Source organism: Cyanistes caeruleus, chromosome 6, assembly GCF_971803275.1.
Source record: "Cyanistes caeruleus chromosome 6, bCyaCae1.hap1.1, whole genome shotgun sequence".
In the NCBI taxonomy this organism is placed as follows: Eukaryota; Metazoa; Chordata; class Aves; order Passeriformes; family Paridae; genus Cyanistes; species Cyanistes caeruleus.
This window is the reverse complement of record NC_141706.1, coordinates 5571706-5588152: the sequence shown is the minus strand read 5'-3', so window position 1 is coordinate 5588152 and position 16447 is coordinate 5571706. Positions and strand designations below refer to the sequence as shown.

Genomic DNA, 16447 nt, shown 5'->3' with positions numbered 1-16447 from the left:
TACGACATGGCGGCCTCCGCGGATCGCTCCGCTGCTGCCATTTCGGTGTCTCCCGCGGCCCGCACGCCCGCAGCAGCGGTGATGGGGATGGCGCGGTACTGCACGAGCTCCGCGGGGTGCTCGGTCGCGGCGCGGTGGCTTCGCTCCGCACTGTGCCAGTGCAGGGCCGCATAACCAGCGCCGCCGCACAGGGGAGAGGCGGGTGGGAGGAGATGGTGGAGGTGGTGGGCGAACTTCCTTATAGGCCCGGTGAGGAAGCAGTTGCTGTGACGAGGTGGCCGAGTGGTTAAGGCGATGGACTGCTAATCCATTGTGCTCTGCACGCGTGGGTTCGAATCCCATCCTCGTCGAAAAAGGAAACTTTTTTCCTCACACCAATTTTTTTTTTTTTTGCCCCCCGCACTTCCAAGGTCTCCCTGCGGCCCTTATGGGAAAGAGGAAACGCGGAGGTGGCGCCCGGGACAGACACGACACAGCATCCTGAGGGATTTAGGGTCACAAGACAGGATAGAGTGTCCCAAAGATTCTGGGGGGTTGCAACCAGGAGGGAGCGTCATGAAGGATCTGGGGTCATGCAAGATAGCGTCCCAAGGAATTTAGGGGTCACAGCCAGGACAGAGTGTCCCGAGGGACTGAAGGGGCTCATCCAGTATCCAGCTTCCTGTGGTGCCTCTCCCTGGGGTAGCCTGACTTACCTCAGAACACAGCTCTGCTGCAGTATCCAGCTGTGACAATGGCAAAAAATTCCTTTTAATCTCAACCTCCTCTCCAATCCCCAACAAAATGTCCTATTAGGGCTGCTTGGGTCCTTCGTGAAAGATTTGAGTAATAATTAAGAGGGATGGAAGATCTCTCCTATGAGGAAAGGCTGAGAGAGCTGGGATTTTTTGGCCTGGAAAAGAGAAGGCTCCAAGGAACCCTTAGAGCCCTTTCCAGTGCCTAAAGGTGATTTTAGACAAGGGGGAACGTCTCGTTACTGGACTTTTGGATTGGGTTCTTTTTCCCTTTGAACTGAAGATTGACGAGAGGGAGGCTAGTTTTCCCCCGTTCAGACTCAGTTGTTTATTTTTTTCTTATCAGCATCACAAAGCACAAGGAGCCATGTGCACTATGATAGAAAAGGGGTAAAATGGCTAACAAAGATCTTCTTCAAGGTCTTTTATATGTCCATTTACCCAATTAACAGATGACAACTAAATTATTTTTCTTAGTGACCCAATGACCAAACACCTGTGTGCTGCACTGCCGGCATTTTTTACCCAATCCCTTACTACTACCCAAAAACCCCTAAGAAAAGAACATGAAGAAGAAGAAGGACAACACCCTAAATCCTCCATCTTGTCTCTTGATCTCTAAACTACTTTTTCACCCAGTGATTTAAAAAACTTTCTAATTTACACACTTACACTTTTCTTATCTAACTTTAGCATTTGTTCTCATGTATCACCATGAAAATATGCTCATGAATTTCGTATTATATGAAATTCAGTGTTTTTTTGAATCCTAGAAGTATTAAAAACAAGGGCACACAATCTGTATCTCAGACTCAAACAGGGGAATAGCTCCAAAACATAAAAGGGGAGATTTAGATGGGATATTGGGAGGACATCCTTCCCTGGGATGGTGCTGAGGCCTTGGCAGAGGTTGCCCAGAGGAGCTGTGGCATCCCCAGGATCCCTGGAAGTGTCCAAGGCCAGTTTGGAGAGGGCTTGGAGCAACCTGGTCTAGCAGGTGTCCCTGCCCATGGCAGGGGGGTGGGACTGGATGGGCTTTAAGCCCCTCACTGAAAAATTACATCAAGTTCTCTTCAGATAAGTAATTAGAGCACTTGGCTTTGTGTTCCATGAAGTTATGGCAATTTAAAAAGGAGAAATGAGTGTATTGACAAGATACAGGAAAATTTTTCCTCTCTGCCTAAGCCATCCATGGTTCACTTAAAAAAAATAAAAAATTGAATTAGAATGGAATTAAGAGTAGAATTTAATGAAATGCAGAGCTTCCAGGGGAAGTGACATCTCCCACTTCTTCTGTGACAGCTCTGAGGCCTCCCTGCACACACTGCCACTTAAATCCTTCTGGAAATTAGATCATACCAAATCCTGGGCAGAGAGTGGCCAGATCACAATGGTGCAGCCTCACAAAAGGTTCCCAACCACAGTATATGGGTTAAAACACAATGGGACACCAATTACTGTGTGGAAGGTGAGTGTTCAGGGGCTAATTCCAGTCAGTCATGCACAAGGAGAGGCCAAGGCACAGGAAGTTTGCCAGGAGGGTTTATTTGTGTGGAAAAGTTCTTTAGCATAGTGAGATAAACATTCTCCTGATAAAGACAGAATTATAGGATCATCTAGGATGGAAAAGATCTTCAAGATCAAGTCCAAACCTAACCCAGCACAGTCAAGATGTGTCCAGGTAAAGGTGTACTAAAGAAAGGAATTCTTCCAGGACCTACACTTTGTATAGAAAAATTTATGCCCACAACCAGGACCCTGTATTTACCTCAGACCCAATCTCAGATGGGAATTTATCACAGGGCATGTAAAAGAGCAATATTTTCCCAGCTAACAAAACATCAAACACTGTTTTAACCTTAAATTAAATTAAATGCAACTAGAGGTAGGATCCTTGTGAAATAAATCCTAGATTTTCATTGCTCAATCTTGGAAACAGAAGCCCAGGGGGTTCTTGACCAGGAAATTAAGTTGCCAACTGCAGCCATTATTCCAGGAAAAGGGGAAAAAAGCAGTACTGAGCTGAAGTTCCTCATCAGGCCCTTAGGCCCCAGTCTCAATCAAGAAAATCCCCAACAGAGCCATTTTTTTTGTAACAAATTTTTTACCAAAAAACCTCCCAGCGTAACATGGGTCACATCAAAATCTAATTTAAATTCCATCCCGAAATCTACCCCCTTTCCCCACCCTTTTTGATACAGTGAAGGTGCCCAGGTTCCATTTATTTCCATGAAAGGTATATTCCAAAATCAAAAGTTTGGATAACACTGATCTTTAGCATCATCTCTCCAAATATCTGGAATTAAATTAGAACAATGAAACCACTTGCAGGATGTGGAAGAGCAAAGCTCAAACCCCTGAGTGAATTTTTATGGAAATACTCAATATCAGCTGGATAATCCAGGAGAAAAAGACATCACTTGGCTCCTTTGGGCTGCTGGAAACATGCAATGGTTTATTGTCCTGACCCTGGTGACATCATCAAGTGATTTCAGGAGGAAGGTACTAATTCTGGTGGGCTGGCCAGCCTGAGATCTCCAAAATTAATATAAAAACCTGCCCAGAAGCCAAGAATCAACTGTGTAAACACTGACAAAAATAAGAACTATGGTTGTATTTATCATTCAATATTATTTTTTAAAGTCTTCTGCTTCACAAAACTGCTTACGTTTTTCTTGAAAGCTGATTGTCATACTGAAGTGGTATTAAAAAATCTCTTTGAGACAAAACCTGGGGAACAGTACCTCCAAAACCAGCCCCAATACCTGCACTCAGAACTACTAACTTAAGTAATTATTTGAATGAATGTTGAAAATTTCAAAGGCAAGTGGATCTTGCTGACAAACAGCAGGCACAAAACAGATCACAGTGTTCTGGTTTTACCTCACAGTGTTTTCAGGAGTAATCTTGTAGTTTTGAAATCAATCTGACAATAAAACACAGTAAAAACAGGGTTTTTTATGACATGACATCCAGCAACTCTTACTGTAAGACACAAGAACACAGCAGGCTGGAAGAAAAATCAGTTTTTGACTCTTTTTGTGCATGTGCTTCATTATCCATGTGGATAATTGATTCAGAATCCATTGAGGTGAAGGCAAAGTTGCCTGTGCTGAGCAGAGTTTGGTCCTTGTTGCCCTCAAGTGCTGGTTCACTGAAGGGCAACATAAAGCTCCTGTTTTAGCCTTGTTTCCCTGCTCACTTTTTGCAGCATCTGTGCGAAGCAGGACAGTTCTCCAGCCCCACTGATCCCTCCCATCCCAGCTCAAAGCACACTTTGTTCACCTCAACCACAATGAAAAGTCAATTTTGGTCTTTGCACGCCACTGTCCCGGCCAGCAGTGTCCACAGGTGCCAGGTATCCTGGTCATTCCTCCCAGTCCTCCATGGCCCACTCGGGCATGCTGGAGCAGTACTCAAAGTCCGTGCCCTTGTAGCGCAGGGCGTGCAGGAACATCACCAGCTCCTTGGGAGACGGGTCCCGCCTGCTCGTCCTGCACTCCACACACAAAGGGTCCTTCTCTTCCCAACCCTTCTCCCCCGTTTGCCCATCCTGATTCCCACACAAACTCAGCTCTTTGTCTTTATCAAGCATTTCCAGGTTTATATCAGAGTTCAGTGGGCAAGCTGCTGCGTCATCCCTCTCGGGATCCTTCTCGTCCTCAGCAGGGCAGGAACTCCCATTTATAGGATAAGCCTCAGCAGACTTTGTGCAGTCACCTGAATTCCCACAGTCTTTACTTTCACCACCGGAGTTCAAGTCCTCCTCCCCAATACCGAGGACCTCCAGGCTCTGTTTGGAACGATGCTCCTCTACCAGAGCCTTCAGGAGTTCCTCATCCGTCTTCCCGATCTTCCCGCCCTTGCCCCTGTCCGGGCCCCAGGCCTCCATGTTGTAGATGGGATCATTGACAATGGGGTGGCCCAGGAACTGCAGGTGGACGCGGATCTGGTGCGTGCGGCCCGTGCGCGGCAGGCACCTCACCACGCTGCTGCTGCCGTTGTAGCTGAGCCTCTGGAAGAGGGTTTGGCAAGGCTTCCCCTTGGGATCCACGCGGCACACGCCCACCTTGTAGGATACCACCAGGATGGGCTCCTCACAGACCACCTCGTGCTCTGGGAACTCCCCCACCACCCGGCAGACGTATTCCTTCTCCAGCTGCCAGGAGACACAAAGAGGAAGGCTCAGGAAACACAGTGGAAAACACACCCAAGCTCCAGCCTTCCTCCTCCTCCCTCTCCCCTCAATAAAATACATCCAAAGGTGGCATTTTATTACAACAGGAAAGGGAAAAAAATTAAATCAGCTACTTAAAGCTGAATTTCCCCTTGCATTTTCCCCAGCTATTTGGGAAATCAGGAACAGAAAGACCTGCCCTATTTGCCTCCTATTAAATTCAGGAGCCATCTCTCTGTAACCTTTGGTTTACAGCCCTGAAGCTAATCCTGGGTTTACATGATCCCAGTAAATTTGCACAGTCCCGTGGGATAATCCTAATCCTTTAGGGAAGAAGATCCCCTCCAACCTAATATTCCCAAAATAATTAAAATTTTTAGATCACTTTCAACCTAAAATTACCAAAATAAATTAAAAGTTTTAGGAGACCCTTTTCAGTTCAATATTACCCAAATTCAATTAAATTTGGAGGTGATTGTTTTTAGTCCAATACCACCAAATTAAATTAAATCACCACATTGAACAAAATTTTTAGGTGATCCCTTCCAATCCGATATCAGCAAAAGCAGCTAAATTTTTAGGTTTTTCAATCTAATATCATCACACTAATATCACCAAATTCAATTAACTTTTTTTAGGAGCTCCCTTCCAACCCAGTATTACCAAACTCAATTTTTACTCCGTCTTTAGCCTCTTAGGGATGGGAAGCACCAACAGTTAAGAACAGCGACGTGACCATGAGTTGTCTGGGGAACTTGAGCTCATCTAGACACCAACTCTGGCTGACTTTGGAGCACAGCTCCTCCAGGACAGCACAGCAGCAGCGGCTCCCAGCCCTCACCTGCCTCTGCCGGACCTGCTCGTCGATGCGCTTGGACACGGCTGCGGTCTTGGCGAACATGAGCACGCCCGAGGTCATGCGGTCCAGGCGGTGCAGAGTGTGCAGCTCCCGCAGGCCGTGCTCCTTGCCCAGGATGAAGATGACGGTGTTGTGCCGGAACCTTCCGCAGGGGTGGACGGGCAGGGACGAAGGCTTGTCCACCACCACCACCTCCTCATCCTCTGCCAGGATACGGATGGGCTGGGCAGTGACTGGCGGCTCGTGCCGATGAACCGTGTTCCTGAGGAAGTCGTTGTTCTGAAAGGGATATGGACAATTAGCCTGAATCCAGCTTGTGCAACCACCCACGAACAACAGGGACGTAATATTGTGGGAGAAGAATTAAAGCCCCTTTCTCCTGAGACCTCGGATTTAAGCAGTAAGTGTGTGTGTCACCATGTAAATCCGATAACTTGCCCATCGGGTATTCCCGTTCCCAAGGGCCAAGGAAGCCGTACGGCACCTGGGGAGCTGTAGGATCCACACATTCCCGAATCCAGCGGGGCAGGGACTTCCAGGAAGCCCCGATTTCCCCTTCAACCCCTCCACAGGGTGCACAGAATCGTAGAATCCGCCGACTAGTAAGGAACCCACCAGGATTATCGAACCCAACTCCTGGCCCTGTGTTATCTGACCACGCAGCTCATGGTGTGATGCTCACGGCTTGGAGCAGGCCGGGCTCTGCCACCAGCCCACGATCCCCCCCCGGGAGCGCCCACCCCGGGCCCGCCCACCTTGAGCACGATGCCCAGGTCGCGCACGGGCTCCTCGTTGAGGCGCAGGCGGCCGGCACGGGCGGCAGCGCGGTAATAGGCGAGGGGCTGCGCTCGGAACTCGGTGCCGAAGACGTGCAGGAGGCTGCGGCCCACCCAGCGCCCCTTGCAGTAGGTGCGGAAGTCGAAGTAGTAGGGCCGCACCTTGCGCAGGCCGCCCTCGAAGTAGTACGAGGTCTCGGCAAAGTGCTCGGCGCCGAAGCTCACGCCGGCGTTCAGCTTCCGCGGCGGCGGCACGTACCGCTCGCCGCCCGCCAGCCGCCGCTTCTTGGGGGCCGGCGCCGCCTCCTCCTTGCCGGCGGGGTCCGGCTCCGCCTCCCGGGCTCGGCTGGGGCCGGGTCCCGGCTCGGCCATGTCCCCGCGGGGCGGCGGCGGCGGCCGGACCCCGAATCCCGCCGCGCGCACACACGCCAGCCACGCCGCGCGCCGCACGCCGTGACGCATCGCGCTACGCCGGGCGGCGCGGCCAATCAGCGCGGGCCGGCAGCGCCAGGCCACGCCCCCGGTGCCCCTGTCTCGGGGACACCCGGGAGCCTTTCCCCCCCACACTCCGGGTCGTGAGGGAGCGAGAGGAGGCGGAGGCGATGGACGAGCGGGAGTGCTTTTCTTTATTTACCTCCCAGCAGTTTCCCCGCTCAGAGCTGCTCCACAAATGACCCTCGAGCCCCACCGCAGCCCGCCTGCCCCATGTGAACCTCCTCAATCACCGCCTGCGGCAGGGACACGTCAGAGAAAAGCCGAAACACGAGCATTTCTCAATAACCCAAATCAGAACAGCCAAGAAATGAACATTTTTTATAATCCCAAAGAGGGAAAAGTCCAGAAATGATCGTTTTCCAAAACTCCAAACAGAAAAAACACTCCAAGAGACGAGCATCTTCCATAACATTAAAATCCAGTGCTGCTGCCCATGATTAAATTAGTTGGTGCAGGCAGGAGAGGACACGCTCCCATGTTTAAAAACATTGACAAATCAGGGTATATTGCTGCTCCGAGACACTAATTGCGACTTATTTTTGCCAAGCATTAGGCAGAGTAGTCGATATTAAAGTGGTTTTAGTGAAGCTTTAGGTATCCCTGTCTGCTTTCAGAATTCTCTGTGAACTGATGTTATCTAGAGTTTATCAGAGAGGATAGCTGGAGCTGTCTGGATCCACTCCCTGGAAGCTGCCACGGCCTCCAAGAGCCTCCCCTGGTCTTGTCCCTGTTCTCCATTCCTCCAGAACGAGCTCCTCTGAAGCAAGGTTTCCCTTTATCCATTGATGAAATTTCCATTAAAAAGCAAAACCATACCGACCATCTACAGGCCTAAGTCCCTCTCATGAGCTTTCTGAGGTGGCTTTAGAGATATCCATCCATGTGTCAGAGGTCATCCCTGAGGCAAAGGAAAACCAACAGTTACTACTCCCTCAGTTCTGTGCCAGCATCACGTGGAATTTAAAAACACACACAGGCTCCAGAAAAAGAGGAAATAAAACTCTGCAAGCTCTCTCAAACAGAAGATACTCCCTGCTTTGCCAAGCTGTTCTCTCCTTTTTTTTCCCCACAAATGGCATCCACCAGGGATCCAGGACTCGGTCAGCAAAGCCAAGGAAAGCAAGCTCAGAGGAAGAGGAGGGAGTGTTCCTCAGGGAAGAGCAGATTTTACCGAGGCCACTGCTTTTCCTTGTCTGTGAGAGGGACGTAGATGACGCCCATGAGCTGGGTCTCGACGATGTGCCCATCACTGGTCTTGTCATACTGCATCAGCACCTGGTTTGCTCCCTCGGGCCCCACGGGCACGATCAACCGCCCGCCCGGCTTCAGCTCCTTCAGCAGCTGCAGCACGGAGAAATCCCAGTCAGCAGAGGCAAAAAGCCCCACACAGACAGTGGGAATGAGCAGCGCTGTGAAGGTCATGACAGAAAAGAAGATCCCAGCGGTTCCCTCATTTTCTCTCAGCACGGCCACTCTTACCTCTCTGGGGACGGTGGCTGCGGCCGCTCCCACATGGATCGCATCGTAAGGAGCCTCCTCGGGATATCCCTGCCTGCCGTCTCCAACTACAGAGAGAAAACACGCAGAGAGGACTTTGGTTGCCGTAACAACTCAAAGCATCATCACAGACTGGAAGGACTTGGCGGAGCAGAGGCAAGGGAAAAACCCTGGGATTGCAGGGAGCTCACCCACAAGCTTCACACGGCCGGAGCTGAGCAGCGCCGGATCATCCTCTTGGACGTTCCGGATGGATTCGTGCACCAGCTCCTTGATGTGCTCCACACCCACAGCTTTTCCTGTCGGGCCAATCTGGAAAGAACAGTCAAACACCTGATGCTTCCCTTATGGAAGAGACAGGACAGGTTTCAGTGGGAATTGGGGAATTCCTAGGAAGAAACTCCAGAGGTTCTGAAGAGGAGGTGCAAGCACTGTGCCTTCCTTGGTTTTAAAGCTGAGTAGTCCCAGTTATATCAGCTAATCAGGGATGTGCTTTCCAGGCTGGGAATAGAGTGCCATCACTCACCATCCTGGCGAAGCACGCGGTCAGGTATCCGCTCCCAGATCCCACATCCAGCGCCTTGGCACCTTCCACCAGCTGATCCTTGAGCAGCTCCAGCGCGTGGGCGTGCTGCAGGGACACCCAGGACAAGGAAGTGGGAAACATCCTGGGGTTAGTCTCCTCTTCCAACACTTCTCCTTGCTTTCTGATTTAATCACAGCACGCCTGGCCTCATGCCTGACACTTCCAGAGCAAAATTCAAGTGTCAGACCTGAAAGATCTTTTGCAGGACATCATTTAGGCAGAGGCTCAGGAATTAGATGTGAAACAGCAGAAAAAAAGGTCTCATGTAAAAAAAGGGACAACATGGAATTCCCATCTAAGCACACTTCTAAAGCAACTGAAAGAGTACAGGGGAAATTCCTCTTAAAAAGGAAAATCCCTAAAGAAACAAGCAGGATAATAACGTCCATGGGGTGTTTCAGTTTTTTACTTGAAGGAAAATTAAATACAAAAAGAGAAATAAACCATTCCCTCCATTTCTGTTGAAAGTGAGGCGTTTTCACCTTACCATGTGTGGGGCGCTGATGGTAGCCTTGTAGCCTAAAAGGAAACAGGTGACACAAGTTATTTGATATAAAATTCCCAATGGGAACAGTCCTTAATTCTCCCCCACCTTCCCCTAAAAATAGGAAAACACTTGTCTCCTGTCTCAGAATCACAGGATGATTTGGGTTGGAAGGGACCTTAGAGCTCATCCAGTCCCTGTCCCTGCCATGGGTGGGGACACCTTCCCTTACACTAGGCTGCTCCAAGGCCCATCCAGCCTGGAACTGGACACTTCCAGGGACAGGAATTCTACAACTAAACCATGGAGCACCTGCCAAGGCACCTTGTTCCCTGCTGACAGCAGATGCTTTGACAGAGGTGACTCACCGATGGATTGAGGAGAATCCATGTATGGGAAATACTTGATGTAGTGACCTCTGTCCGTAGCCAACAGCACATCGAAAACTCGCTGAGACTTAATGATCCCTTTTTCTGGGAAAGAGGGAAAAGAGAGACGGGCAGGACTGAAATCTTCAGCATTCCAGGAAGAAGAGATTTGAAAGGGGAAGCACACTTCAGGGAGTTCATGGATCTGGGGGAATTAATGAGGGATCTGAGCGAGACAGCAAAGCAAACGCTGATGGACGGACATCCTTTCCCATTCCCACTAGGGGCCCAGCCACCAGCGTGGCCCATCTCCAGAGGGTGGCCACCTGCATCCACATCAGCTCTGCCACTTCCAAGTGTAACGGGAGGGAAATGGAGTCACTTTCCACGGCAGGAAACACAGACCCCGCTTCAGGTTTCAGCAGTGAACTCAAGGGCCATGACTGCAGAGGCATCCAACATCCCTTCACACCTTTCTGCGGGAATTCTGGGCAAGTTTACAGCTATTTTTATGTGTGTTCCAGCCCGCTGTCCTGAGCACCGGGCACCATTCCAGCCCCTGGGCACGGATGTCCGGGGCGCTCAGCTGCACCCCCGGGCTCGGAACACCGAGCTGCAGCACTTTAAAGGGCGCCACGCACTTCCAGAGACAGGGAAGGAAGGTGTGAAGAGGCTTTCCTGCCCCTGCTGGCATAACTCCTTGTTTCCATCTATAAATAGGACGAGTTCAGGCTGGGACAAATGCCGAAATTCAGGAACATTAACCCCAACCCTTCCGAGTGAGCGGTGTCACACGGTGTGACACTAAATATCCACGCACAGACATTAAATATCCGTTCACTGCCATTCCAGCGGATGCTGCCGGCACTCACTGTAGAGGTTGTTGACCAGCTCCGCGTGCGTTTTCCCGCTGGATGTCCAGGCCATGGTCCTGGCGAACAGCAGCCCCATGAGTGCCAGCACGGCGCCGGACGGCAGCTGGCTCATCCCACGGACACGGCAGCGGCCTGCGGAGAGAGCGGGTTCAGAGCCAGGGCAGAGCTCCCCGTGTCCCGCCCTCGTTAAACCACGGCAGGTGTGACAGAGGCTCAAGGATGTCACACCGCACTCGCCTGCGCCGCCCGGGACTACTTCCGCCCTCTGCCAACATGGCGGCGCGGCGGCGTCAGCGTCTCCCACCCTGCGGACCAATGGGCGCCCTCGATCCACCGGCGGAGCGCCGTGATTGGTCAGAGCCGGAGCCGATGGCGCCGGTGATTGGCCGGGCCGGGTCCGGAGAGGCGCGGGCGGAGCTGCCGCGGTGCCCGGAGCGCGGGGCGGTGGGTGCGGGAGCGGGCGGCCCCTCCGCCCCACGGGCAGCAGCGGGGACAGCGCTCCCCGGGGAGCGGCCGGGCTTCCCGCTGGGATGAGAATTCCCTGGAATGTCCGCTGGCGTGACTTGGGCAGAGGGCGGGAGGTGGCGGAGGCCTGGGCGGGCGGATGGGCTGGGTAATGAGCGTTTATTCCCCCCACCGCAGGATCCCACGATGAGGATGATCGAGAGCGTGGACTCCGCGGTGACCAGGTCCAGCGAGGACCTGTGGGCTGAGATCTGCTCCTGTCTGCCACATCCCGAGCAGAAGGACGCCGGCGATGCCTTCACAGACTCCTTCATGGATTCCTACGCCGAGGGCGGCGGATCGGGCGGCTCTTCCCAACCTGCCCCGAAGCCCTGGGCACCCCTGAACGACTCCGAGGTGTATTTAGCATCCCTGGGTGAGTGTCTGAGGGCTGAGGTACCTGCTGACAGCTCTGTTTGTGCCGTGCCACTGCGGTGGTCAAAGAGTCTCCCAGCTATTTCACACAGAATCTGAGTTTTCCTCAAGTGCGGTAGTGGAAAGGTGAAGCTCAGTCAGAGCTTCTTCATCTCTGCTGCAGAAAGGAACTTTTTATCAAATAAAAGCTGAAAAAAGTTGGTTTTTTTACCCTCCACAATAAGTGGGAGGCTGCAATCAGCAACAGAGCAGGTGGCAGAAGAGGCTTTTTAAGCTTTTATTTCTGCCAGAACTTTCATCGTGCCTTCGTTGCTGTTTCACAGCGCACCGAGTAATGCAATGAGAGTGATTTATATTCCAATTTGCATGGAAATTGTGGGAATTCAGTGCCTGTGAGATCTGTGCCCTCCTGTGTGATTTCATGGAAACTGAGCAGTAAGTGTGAAAGTTATTAAAACCCCAAATGGGCAGAGTTGGCTGATTGCACAAACCTTATTTCCTTCAGAAGCATCACCTGAAAAACATCATCTTCTGTATATGAAGGAAAGAGAGCCACGCAGGCTTGAAATACAGAGGGGAAAATTGCTTTCAAAATAGAAATTAGTCTCAAAAAGTTAATTTTACTTACTTTTTGATATAGAAGCCCAGATCCTTCTCTCCTTCCAGAAGAAAAAAACATAACCAAGATAACAAAACCCCCTGTTCTCCTCACAGAGAGAAGACTGATGAGGATCAAAGGCCTGTCCCAGGAGGTGACCTCCAAGGACATGCTGCGCACGCTGTCCCAGGCCAAGAAGGAATGCTGGGACAGGTTCCTGCAGGAGAAGTTTGAGGCAGAATGTTACGTCGAGGGCCATGATGCTGACGAGAGGTAACGAGCGAGTCAGCGGGAAGGGGTCACCACTTACCTCTTAAAAACTAGAAGAAGGTTTTGTCAGGACATTACACAGAAACACCACCTCCCTGCAGCTCGGAGAGGCTGCCATGGGATTCCTGCAGCATTCTGGGAATGCCCATTGGGGTTGTGCTAGAGGGAACACAGAGCATGTAGGGTTTGAGCTTCCAGTGCTCCTTTCTGATCTTTGCACCCTTCAGACTGCACGGAAGCAGCTGGGACCTGCTCAATGATTTCCCTCCTCACACGTGGGGTAGGGAAGGGATGAAGCAGAGGAGGGAATGCCTGGTGTGTCTCAGATGGTGCCAATCCTGGGATGAGATTTCCCTTCCCTGCCTCTCTTGCTTCTGCTCTCTCCCCCGTTGCCCTCACACAGAAGATGCCAGAAGTAAGATGGGAGCCCTTTTCCTAAGCAATCTCCCATTCCCAATCAAATGGAATGCTCTCCAAATTCCTCATTTCTCAGCTGACATTTTCCATGATTGCTTCTGGATGACAACAAGATTATTTCTCTCCCTTGAAGGAAATCTACTTAAGCCAGAACCATGAAAAATAATCCCTTGTTTATAAGGAGGTTTCAGATGATTTCTTTGGTCTCCAGTTAACTTCAATGCGATTTGTATTTAAAACCAAACTTTTATGTGCTCTTTCTGCTGTTTTTAAAGGGTGAGGATGTTATCCAAGAAAGGATTTCAGTCCCTAGAACTTGACTGTGAAGTTAGAGGTCACTCCTGAATGGTGCTGAAGTTTTGAGTCTCACCCACTGATGTAATTAAACAAGCCTTAATTTTTAAGTGCATCGAATTATGATGTTATACAGTTAGGGTTATATAGGTTTTTTTAACCTTCCAGTGCTATTAATGCTCACACATTTTGAGATACTTTTCCTGATTTTTTTTTCCCAAAAATATTTCCTGATCTTCATCACAAAGAGGCAGTCAGGGGTTTGGTTTGTTTGAACAAGAGGTTTTTTACTTCCAGCCCAGAAGGCTGGAAACTCCTGGAATCATAGATTGGTTTTGGTTGGAAGGGACCTTAAAGCTCATCCAGTTCCACCCACCTGCCCTGGATAGGGACACCTTCCACTATCCCAGGTTGCTCCAAACCCAATCAGCCTGGCTTTGAACATTTCCAAGGATGGAACAGCCACAGCTTCTCTGGGCAACCCGTGCCAGGGCCTCAGCAACCTCACAGGGAAGAAATCCTTCCCAATATCCCATGTAACTCTGCCCTCTGTCTGATTGAGTTGGAGTCTTTGGCTACAGAGACAGAAGAGGACTTCAGGTGTGTAAAGGCTAAAAGGGATCCTATGCAGGTCCTTTACACTGAGAGAAATCAGAGCATAAAACGTGTTCTAAGCACGGTTTCAAAGGCCCACCTGCAGGGGGTGGCTTTGTAGAATGACAGATTCTGCTTGTCCCTCTGGCACAAGGATCCATCCCACGCCAGACCTCACCTGTGGGAGCAGCAATACCCACAGAGGGGCAGGAAATGCCCGTGGAGGTTTTTCCTTTCGCTTCTCCTCTGTGTTCCTGTGTGGCTCTGTCACTCCCCGGTCTCACGGTGTCCCTTTGCTGTCCCCAGCACGCTGGAGCACCTGAAGCGCTGGCTGCAGCCTGACAAAGTGGCCATCAGCTCCGAGGAGGTGCAGTGCCTCATCCCGCCGGAATCACAGCCGGAGAAGCCGGAGGCCGAGGAGGAGCCTCTGGCTGCGGAGCAGTGAGAGCCCCCAGCCCTGCCCGGGGCTGCCTCTCGTCCCAGCCCCCTGGAAGATGTACCCAGCCATAGGAATAGCAGGAAGGGGGGGCACAGAGCAAATTATCAGTAATTGAAAAAGTAATTTTTAAAAGAAAGAACCCCCAACTCACCAAGTTCCAGCCCTGGAGCTCTGGAGACAGCGATGGCACTGGTAGGGACGAGAGGGAATGCCTGTGACACGGCTGAACCGAAACCTCACCATCTTCTCCAGCCTGCAGCCACCTCATCGTTCCAGCCTGGATGTGGATTGTTTGGAATCCATGAGGAGACACATTAAACAACAACAACAACAAAAGCAGTTGTTGAGAAGCACCAGAAAACATCACGGTCTAGAACAGAGCAGAGAAACCACTGAATCACTTTCTTCCTGTGTTTTACCTTTCCATTGCTCAGTTGGGCATTTTTTTCCTCTCCTGCCAAATCCACTTCGGTGTTTTCTCCAGATCTTCAGTGTTTCAGGCTGACTTGGCCCCAAGCTGTGCCAGGAAGAAGATGGATATTTCTCACCTCTGTGAATTTGGGACCCCAAAGCTCTCACTGCAGTCAATAAATTGATGGTGTCATTGACATTGTAGCTATTTCACATTCCTCTCTGTAATGTACCCTCTAGTATCCCACTTTATTGCCCAAACTCTCTATAATAGACTGTTGGGGGAGTATTTTTCTTCTTGTTGGTCATTTTGTGCCTGTTCTTTATTCCTTCAGCCTCTCCAGAAAAAGACCAGATGAGATTCTGTATTGGGAAACCAAGAGGAGTAGCCAGGGACAAACAACTTCTTTCCATCACAGAATTGAACAGAAGTCTCTGACTTGAAATGTATTTAGTATTTAATTGTTTTTTTCACCCTGCTTAACTCTTCAAAGGGTTATTCTCTTTTACTAATCCAAAAATCTGTGATTTTTGTGCTGTTTTTTTGCTGATCTGTGTGTTCTGCCTCGGCACCAACACTGGAGGTCGGTAGAGGGAAGCAGCACAGTCTGTCAGAGCTCCTTAGGGGAAATTGTGGTTCTAGGAGTTAATCCACGCTGGATTCATACAGTGTTTGTTTATGTATCTGTTTGAAAATACTTTTTTAGGAGTAAATTCTTGCTGGAGCTTCCCAGTTTCCTGTTTCTGTACCCAAATCAAGGCACTGCTCTCTCAGTCACTCTGTCACAACTCGGAGGTTGTTCCCACCATCAGCTTTCCTGATGTAAATCCCACCCCAGGCTCACCTCCCAAAAAAGTCACGCTCAGAATTCTCCATTAAAACAGTCCCTTGTGTTTTAAACCTTGAGAAATGGGTGAATCATCAGAGTGCCAGCGATGCACAACTCACAAGCCTTGTGTCTTGCTGGTTTGGTCATTAAATGTCCCCTTTAATTTATCCTTTAACTGTCCTTTATTATATTAAATCTATGTCTTTGTGCAGATCTCCCTCACCTGATGTAACAAAGCTGTGACAAAGATGCAGAACTGAGATGTTCCCAGAAATGGTTTGTGCAGAGAGAGAAAGCAGCAATTTCTCTGTCCCCAGCCTATTTCCCAATCAATAAAATTCTTCTTACTGGTAGCAAGCACTATGACAATGCTTTATATTATATTATCTGTTCTTAAACATATTTGAGGAAGAAATGTACCCAAAAAACTGTGCTGGAATAATTCCACATCCACATCACCAACCATTTCCTTTGGAGAAGGGACCTGAGGGAACAGCTCTTACCATTTCACTTGTAAAAATAATAATCATTCCAAGATTCTCTGACCTGCTCTATGGAAACAGTTGGGGCCTCCAACTGATAATTGCAAAGATTGAGAAATAATTTACTTAAATTAATCCCTTATGTAGAGTTAACTTTTTTTTCCTCCTATATATAATAAATATAGTTACATAAACATATATAATTAAGTTATAACCAAGAGTATAGACTTGGGGTGGGTCTGTACTTAAATCACCATAAAAAAAAACCTTTAAAACTTCATTACAAAGTCAGTGAAACTGTGAATAGGAGTGTGATGTGTCTGAACAGTGTCATTGCACTTGGTGATGCCACACATGATTTTAGTAGCAAGGGCTTTAACTC

The 16447-nt window shown here is 49.7% G+C and overlaps 3 protein-coding genes and 1 non-coding gene across 7 annotated transcripts; 2 read left to right on the top strand and 2 right to left on the bottom strand.

The window, feature by feature from the left end:
* The first annotated feature begins 268 nt into the window (after positions 1–268).
* On the top strand, positions 269–350 carry TRNAS-GCU (transfer RNA serine (anticodon GCU)). Its single transcript has one exon. It is a non-coding gene; the product is annotated as a tRNA-Ser (tRNA).
* Positions 351–2260: 1910 nt separating this feature from the next.
* RPUSD2 (RNA pseudouridine synthase domain containing 2) lies at positions 2261–7008 on the bottom strand. Its single transcript, XM_023928387.2, has 3 exons — positions 6526–7008; positions 5753–6049; positions 2261–4893 (listed from the first exon to the last, which is right to left on the bottom strand). The coding sequence occupies exons 1-3, from the start codon at positions 7006–7008 to the stop codon at positions 4102–4104; spliced, it is 1572 nt and encodes a 523-aa protein (XP_023784155.2). The 3' UTR covers positions 2261–4101.
* Positions 7009–7340: 332 nt separating this feature from the next.
* LOC111945482 (protein-L-isoaspartate(D-aspartate) O-methyltransferase-like) lies at positions 7341–10975 on the bottom strand. 2 transcript variants are annotated; one of them, XM_023948151.2, is made up of 8 exons: positions 10849–10975; positions 9977–10081; positions 9612–9643; positions 9065–9169; positions 8730–8850; positions 8521–8606; positions 8213–8382; positions 7341–7939 (listed from the first exon to the last, which is right to left on the bottom strand). In XM_023948151.2, the coding sequence occupies exons 1-8, from the start codon at positions 10961–10963 to the stop codon at positions 7927–7929; spliced, it is 747 nt and encodes a 248-aa protein (XP_023803919.1). In that variant the 5' UTR covers positions 10964–10975; the 3' UTR covers positions 7341–7926. The 2 variants fall into 2 exon arrangements, with proteins under 2 accessions (XP_023803919.1, XP_086748401.1); XM_086892275.1 differs by lacking the exon at positions 7341–7939 and having other exon boundaries at positions 8028–8382.
* A 1-nt stretch (position 10976) lies between these two features.
* On the top strand, positions 10977–15940 carry CCDC32 (coiled-coil domain containing 32). Of its 3 annotated transcripts, none has more exons than XM_086892276.1 (4): positions 10977–11295; positions 11494–11731; positions 12445–12601; positions 14210–15940. In XM_086892276.1, exons 1-4 carry the CDS (start codon positions 11071–11073, stop codon positions 14346–14348), a joined length of 759 nt encoding a protein of 252 aa, XP_086748402.1. In that variant the 5' UTR covers positions 10977–11070; the 3' UTR covers positions 14349–15940. The 3 variants fall into 3 exon arrangements, with proteins under 3 accessions (XP_086748402.1, XP_086748403.1, XP_023784317.1); XM_086892277.1 differs by having other exon boundaries at positions 11222–11299; XM_023928549.2 differs by having other exon boundaries at positions 11282–11399.
* Positions 15941–16447: the final 507 nt, after the last annotated feature.

Bases quoted from the DNA above. Each gene is read 5' to 3' on its own strand.
- RPUSD2 (XM_023928387.2), bottom strand. From the start codon at position 7,008: ATGCGTCACGGCGTGCGGCGCGCGGCGTGGCTGGCGTGTGTGCGCGCG. The intron at 6,050-6,525 runs GTGGGCGGGCCC...TATCCCTTTCAG, and splicing joins ACCTGGGCATCGTGCTCAAG to AACAACGACTTCCTCAGGAA. The intron at 4,894-5,752 runs GTGAGGGCTGGG...GTCTCCTGGCAG, and splicing joins AGCAGGTCCGGCAGAGGCAG to CTGGAGAAGGAATACGTCTG.
- LOC111945482 (XM_023948151.2), bottom strand. From the start codon at position 10,963: ATGAGCCAGCTGCCGTCCGGCGCCGTGCTGGCACTCATGGGGCTGCTG. The intron at 8,851-9,064 runs GTGAGTGATGGC...TGTTCTTTCCAG, and splicing joins CCGCGTGCTTCGCCAGGATG to ATTGGCCCGACAGGAAAAGC. The intron at 8,383-8,520 runs GTAAGAGTGGCC...TCCGTGCTGCAG, and splicing joins CAGCCACCGTCCCCAGAGAG to CTGCTGAAGGAGCTGAAGCC.
- CCDC32 (XM_086892276.1), top strand. From the start codon at position 11,071: ATGTCACACCGCACTCGCCTGCGCCGCCCGGGACTACTTCCGCCCTCT. The intron at 11,296-11,493 runs GTGGGTGCGGGA...CCCCCACCGCAG, and splicing joins GGTGCCCGGAGCGCGGGGCG to GATCCCACGATGAGGATGAT. The intron at 11,732-12,444 runs GTGAGTGTCTGA...TTCTCCTCACAG, and splicing joins GGTGTATTTAGCATCCCTGG to AGAGAAGACTGATGAGGATC.